General features: G+C 53.4%; 3 protein-coding genes across 3 annotated transcripts in view; 1 reads left to right on the top strand and 2 right to left on the bottom strand.

The window, feature by feature from the left end:
• Positions 1–344, top strand: part of GUITHDRAFT_148111 (hypothetical protein) — a gene marked incomplete at both ends in the record, with an annotated part of 7,332 nt that extends 6,988 nt beyond the window's left edge. Inside the window, 2 exons of the mRNA XM_005820094.1 lie at positions 130–219; positions 267–344. Of these exons, the coding sequence (XP_005820151.1) occupies positions 130–219; positions 267–344 (168 nt within the window). The remainder of the gene's footprint in view (positions 1–129; positions 220–266) is intronic.
• Positions 345–423: 79 nt separating this feature from the next.
• GUITHDRAFT_120650 (hypothetical protein) lies at positions 424–2,577 on the bottom strand (the record flags this gene model as incomplete). The annotated part of the gene is made up of 8 exons (XM_005820093.1): positions 424–481; positions 528–613; positions 657–716; positions 1,124–1,206; positions 1,255–1,323; positions 1,370–1,999; positions 2,344–2,383; positions 2,437–2,577. 8 exons carry the CDS (start codon positions 2,575–2,577, stop codon positions 424–426), a joined length of 1,167 nt encoding a protein of 388 aa, XP_005820150.1.
• Positions 2,578–3,245: 668 nt separating this feature from the next.
• GUITHDRAFT_48115 (hypothetical protein) lies at positions 3,246–3,975 on the bottom strand (the record flags this gene model as incomplete). Its single annotated transcript, XM_005820092.1, has 2 exons — positions 3,246–3,479; positions 3,655–3,975. Coding segments are annotated over 2 exons (555 nt in total), but the record flags the coding sequence as incomplete, so codon positions are not given.
• Between the last annotated feature and the right edge of the window lie 2,025 nt (positions 3,976–6,000).

Here is a 6,000-nt window from a genome sequence, read left to right as displayed (position 1 = left end):
AGGGAGGGAAGGGGATGAGAGGGGAAGGGTTGGGAGGGGGGGGGGAAGGGAGGGTAAGGGAGAGGAGGGAAGGGGAAGGGTTGGGAGGGGGAGGGGGGAAAAGGAGGCAGGGACTGAAGGAGGGAGCAGGCGACTTCCTCGCTCTCGTCATGGCTGCGAGAGACTTGCAGGCTCGTCAAGGATAAGCAGGACGACGCTGATGTCACTCTCTACCGTCAGGTCCCAGCTGATGCCCTGCATGACGAGATTCTGACAACTTCACTCAGCTGGGGTATGACGACGACTGGAGGCTGGAGATGGCGGAAAGGATGGAGAGTTTGCATGACGGTTATTGTTATGAATGAAGGAGGAAGATGGAGAAGATGGAGGGAGAGGGAGAAGGAGAGGGAGGGACAAGGAGTGAGAGCGCGGATGAGGAAAAAATCATTTTCCAGCTGAAATGTCAACCTTGTCCGCACATGGACCATGGACGCAGATGTACCTGTCGAGTCTCAGCAAGACGCTGTAGAACTCAAAGATGTCATCACTTCTGCTCCCCGCACATGACATGTTGGTCGTTGCGGATGGTGACGACGACGTTGTTGTCTTCAAACTTTCTTTCCGCGATCAAGGTCTGCACATGTCTGTGAGTTCAAGTAGACAGTATATCACCGTACCTGGCAAGAACTCTGACAGAATTTCTTCTCTGCCCTGTTGTAATTGTCTTTCTGAATCACCTAATTGCAACAACACACATCAGATGATACAAGGAAGATAACAAAAGAGCGCTGAACAAGAGCAGAACAAGGACATCAACACATCTCAACCATTTCAAAGATGATCACTCACAAAATGTCGGATGTTCAATCTCTCGGCTCCCTTGCATGCTCCTGGACTTCCCTCTTGTGATCTTCCAGCAGCTGACAGAGTTCCCCAAATCTTGTTTCCCTTCACCTGGAAGAAAGCTAATCATCCTCCTTTGTCTTCGTCCTCAACTCGTCCTTATCCTCTCTTCACCAATTCTTCTCCCCCCATCATTCTTCCCCTTCTCTTCTCACACCTGCCTCGCTTTCGCCATCCTCCTGCTCCTGCTCCTGCTCCTGCTCCTGCTCCTGCTCCTGCTCCTGCTCCTGCTCCTGCTCACCTTCTCAACGAAGGTGAACTCCACCCTCTCGTCATTCAGACAGCAGCAACCTGGTCCGCATGAGCTTGCGGATCGATAGAGACCTGGAAGGCGGCAGTTCATGTGCGACCTCTCGCCCGCCGCTCCTGCACCTGACCAGTTCCTGCCAGCAGCCAGCAAGGAGTGAAACTCTGCGTCGTTGACCTGAACCTCCTCGTCTCCTTGATGCACGATCTGAGAGCAAACACGTTATATGAGCACACGCACGATGAGGAAGATGGGGAAGAAGAAGTTGATGGAGGATAGAGATGGAGAGGATGGAGAGGATGATGATGATGATGATGATGATGATGATGATGATGCCGACGACGACGACGATGACGACGACGACGACGACGATGACGACGATGATAGACGATAGAAAGGAGGAGGATTCAACCTTTCTACGATGAGCTCGCTCTTTCGCTGACACTTCCACTTCGTCGGTTGAAGATGTCGTGTTTGACTTCATCGGGACGAGAGAGTTGTGCTGCAAAATCTCTCCTCCTTCTCCCCCTTCTCCTCCTCTTCTTCCTCCTGTTCGGTTCAGTTCGGCCATGACCTCGTAGCACGAAATCTCCTCTCCCAGCTCGGAGAACAATTTCACTTCTGCCTTGTACACTCCAGCTGACTTGATCCACAAGGGTCTGCGCAGCATCGAGCTGAAGGGCCCGACGGGGACAGGACATCCTCCTATCTGCTGCTGGTGTGGATACTCTCCTACCCACGAGCAGTTGGAACCTTCAAAGAAGGCACAGCAGAGGCTGTACGGGCCCTTGTACGCGATCTCTGTGCCCTCGTTCAAGTTTTCTATCCTAAAGGTGAAGGTTCCGTTGGCTATCACCTCCTTCACCTCCCCTGCGGCCACTGTCAGCTGATACGATCGAGTTGTAAGAAACGAGAAAGAGAGAGATGGAGAGGGAGATGGAGATGGAGATGGAGAGGGAGAGGGAGAGGGAGAGGGAGAGGGAGAGGGAGAGGGAGAGGGAGAGGGAGAGGGAGAGGGAGAGGGAGAGGGAGAGGGAGAGGGAGAGGGAGAGGGAGAGGGAGAGAGAGAGGGAGAGGGAGAGGGAGAGGGAGAGGGAGAGGGAGAGAGGGAAACAGCTTTTGATCATCATCACAACCCCTCCGCCCCACCCAACCCCCTCCTCTTTCCCCCTCCTCCTCCTCCTCTTCACTCGCTCCTACTCATCATCGATCACCGAGTGACTTGATCACGACGTATCCATCTTCGATGGTGCCCTGACACCACAACCTCACTTGAAGGCCCTCGCACCCATCACAGCAGCCTTCACCTCAAGCTCGAGGACGACGCTGGTTATCTGGAGATGCCTGCTGCTCCCGCACAGGCTCCACACGTCCTTGCCAGCCCTAGTTGAGGAGGAGGCAAGGAAAGCAGACAGGAAGAGAGAAAGCCAGAAGAGTTTGGATGACATCTGAGCGAAGAGCGGTCACAACTAATCCATCTCATGGGATAAGAACAAGTGAAAGCATCAGTCTCTGATGCTTCTGAATGCCTCAAGGATTAGATGGTTGCTTTCTTTCCTTTCCAAATCGACCACATTCATCCATTCCTCCTCATGTTTTCCTGGATCTTCCAACATCTATCCTCCTCATCCCGTCCCATCTCCTCTGCTCTCCCCCATGTCCTCCTCTTTCCCTTCCCCTCCTCTCTTCTCCTCTCTCCCTTCCCCTCCTCTCTTCTCCTCTCTCCCTTCCTTTCTGTCACCATTGCCCGAATCTTCTCTCGGCCCCTATTCTGAGGCGGAGTGGCAGTTCTCAACAAGTGACGTCAGGCTTGTCATGGTGTAGCAGGTTTTATGAATGAACTGAAACTGTTTGTACATAGAGAACAACATTCAAGTAGAGAGAAAGAATAATCACAGAGATCAAACATAGCAAGCTATGCTTCTTGCCCGGCTTTGTTCGTTTCTGCTTCACATGTCTCGTCTTGTTTCTTGTGGCCATTTTCTTCTACAGTCACCTCTCGCATCTCCACATTCCTCTCTTTCGCCACCTTCTCACCATTACCATCATCGAACTGCGAGTAGAACGACTTCTCCTCATCGTTCGCCTCCCCTAGCATGCCCAAGGAGTTGCCCACCAGCATGAAGACGCCAGTGGCGCCTGAGACTAGCCCCAGGACCAGGAACATGGTGGGAAGGCCGAAGCGCGAGGCCAGTGCCCCTGCAATGAGCGACCCTGACCCCATCGAGAAGCCGAACGTCCAACCCGTGTACCATCCTTGCATGGTCGCCCCGAGCCCCTTGGGTGCGATCTTGCGACAGTAAGTCACCCCTGTAGCCCACATGACGCCGAAAGTTACTCCATGGATCCCCTGAAGTCTCTGTAAGGAAGGAGCAGATGCACAGAGAGAAGGAGAGGGAATAGATGAAGAGAGGAAGGGAATAACAAGGAGGAAGGAGAAAGGAAGAGGGAAAGTTGAAGAAGGAAAGAGGAGGGAGGAAAGAGGGAGAGAGGAACGAGAAGAGGAAGTATGGGAGGGTTCTCACCTCAACAATGAGCACGAGCCAGGGGTTGTGCATGAAGAAGAAGAAGGTCAATCTGACAGCCATGAGGAGGGTGCAGGCGATGTAGGAGTGGATCATGCCGATGCTGTTGATAATCTTATCTGCCACAAAGAAGATGGGCACTTCAGTCAGGCAGGTCACGAGCAGTGACAGCCCCATCACTGCTCCCTTGTCACCGAGGTCTGCAAGAAGTACAAAGAGGAACGTGAAGATCGCGCCAAACCCTTGCCCTAGCACCATGGTGGCCATGAAGAAGAGGAAAGTTCGTCGATCGCGGAACATGACCCATGCTACCTCCACAATCCTCCCGTTGGACTTGGGGGCATGTACGTTGAAGTGAAGGATCACCATCATGGTCAGCGCCACAAGAGCCGCATGGATGTAAAACGCTGGAGCCAGCCCTCTTGTCTCGATCACTATCCCCGCCAGCGGTGCCCCGATCCACCCCCATCCTATCGCTCCCCACAGCCGCTGCTTGGGATACAGCAGAGGGTCGTCGAGCATTTCCAGACACGTGCTGTCGCACATGCTCTCTATCGCCATCCCAAAGAAGTCGGAGAGGAAGAGGACGGCGAGCAACAGAGGCACACTCTCGGAAACGTACAGCATGAGCACCCGCAGGACGGCAGCCAGTGCCATGAGCGACAACAGCACAACCTTGTGCTTTCCTGTCTTGTCCGCCACCCAACCCCACACAGGCATGCACCTGCTCGAGCAGCGTCAGCAACGACATGGCGCAAGACAGTTCCCACAGCATGCCGATGAAGGGACGGATGGACATGACGGTCCCGATACCCAAAACGGACAGACCTTGACATGCGCATCAGCAACAGGCGCGCTGTTGAACTCCACGAGGAGAGCAAGCATGACATGAGCTCTAGCGGGCATCTCACTAGCCTCACCTGCTTCTCTGAGCAGCACAGGAACGAAGGGAATGTAGAACGAGGTCGCTGCATAGTAGCTCGCATACATGGCCTTGGGCCATATCATCGCATCCTGTAAAACTACTTGAAACCTGGTTGCAATATGAATTAATTTAGGTTCACAGGTTGCTATGGAACGAGGGCTCATGTGACAGTGAACGAATCGAATCAAATCGTGGTTTTAACCGATTACATTCTGATCTCGAAGAGCCGGTGGAACTAGGGTGGCTCGCAGGAACAAGGAGCGAGCGAGAGAGAGAGAGAGAGGGAGAGAGAGAGAGGGAGAGAGAGAGAGGGAGAGAGAGGAAGGGAGGGAAGGAGAGAGGGAGAGAGTAAGGAGGAGGAAGACGAAGAGGAGAAGGGGCGAGCCAGAGAGCGGGAGAGTCAAGGAAGGAGAAGCGAAACCTCGAGGCTGACCGGCTCAGCACATGCTTTTACCAACCAGCCAAGGCCGACAGGAGCTGAAGGTTTGAAGCTGCGCTAGGGCCTCAGGATGCATTCGAACGCTTCCGGAGCGAACGGAACAGGAGGAAGGGGGTCACTCCCTCCGTCACAAGTGGGGATCCTGGTGCTGGCTGGAAGTATAATCCTTGTGGTTATCCTGGCTGTGCTGGCATATTTCTTATGGGCATGCATAGTATTGTTCGGATCTCTCCCTGCCATGAGTGAGGGTTGCAACAGCGACTCGCCCATTTGGATATTTAGCTTCATCGCGGTCTGCTTCTTCGGTTTGTCAGTCGCAACAGGAGGAGGAAAAGACATGGAGGGGAACGTGGGGCTCATGGGGTACTTTCTCCTTGCGTCCTCCATTGCGCTTACAATCTGGGGTGAGGAACTTTCTTGATTGTCTTGACAACTCTCAGATGCTCTGTCTTCAGTCATGTGCTGATCCAAGTCACGTGCTGATCTCTGTCGCGTGCTGATCTGAGCCGCATGTTTTTCTCATGTCATGTTTGTTGTCTGGCTGAATTTGTTTCGTCACCATGACAGTTCAATTCAGGTCTCGCGATTTGGGTCAGCATGAGCGCTGCCTGCCGGTCTGTTTTTGAGAGGAAATACTCTTCTCTCCTCCTTCTCTTCGATCTCGACGTCATCCTTCTCAGCATACAGGCCATGCTCATCGTCTTGCTCGTGCTGTGTGGTGCTCTCTTGCTGGGCTTTGTGGGTTCGACGTGGAACAGAGCGGAGGAGGCGAGGAGGTTTCTGACAGAAGGCGAGTATGCAGACATTCCCGATCAGCCCGTGCACGAGGCTTGACCGTGGCCTCCTGCTCACTTCACCATCCACTGATCCACTAATGAAACAATTACCCATTTACAAGAGAACCAAAGAAATAAACTACAAGATGTCTGTCTGTCTGCCGCCCCGCCTGTCGAAGGCGTGTGTGCGTAGTCGTGCGGTTGAT

The sequence above is a fragment of the Guillardia theta genome (assembly GCF_000315625.1).
Source record: "Guillardia theta CCMP2712 unplaced genomic scaffold GUITHscaffold_191, whole genome shotgun sequence".
NCBI lineage: Eukaryota > Cryptophyceae > Pyrenomonadales > Geminigeraceae > Guillardia > Guillardia theta.
The sequence above is the reverse complement of the archived record's forward strand: the minus strand, read 5'-3'. Positions and strand labels throughout refer to the sequence as shown.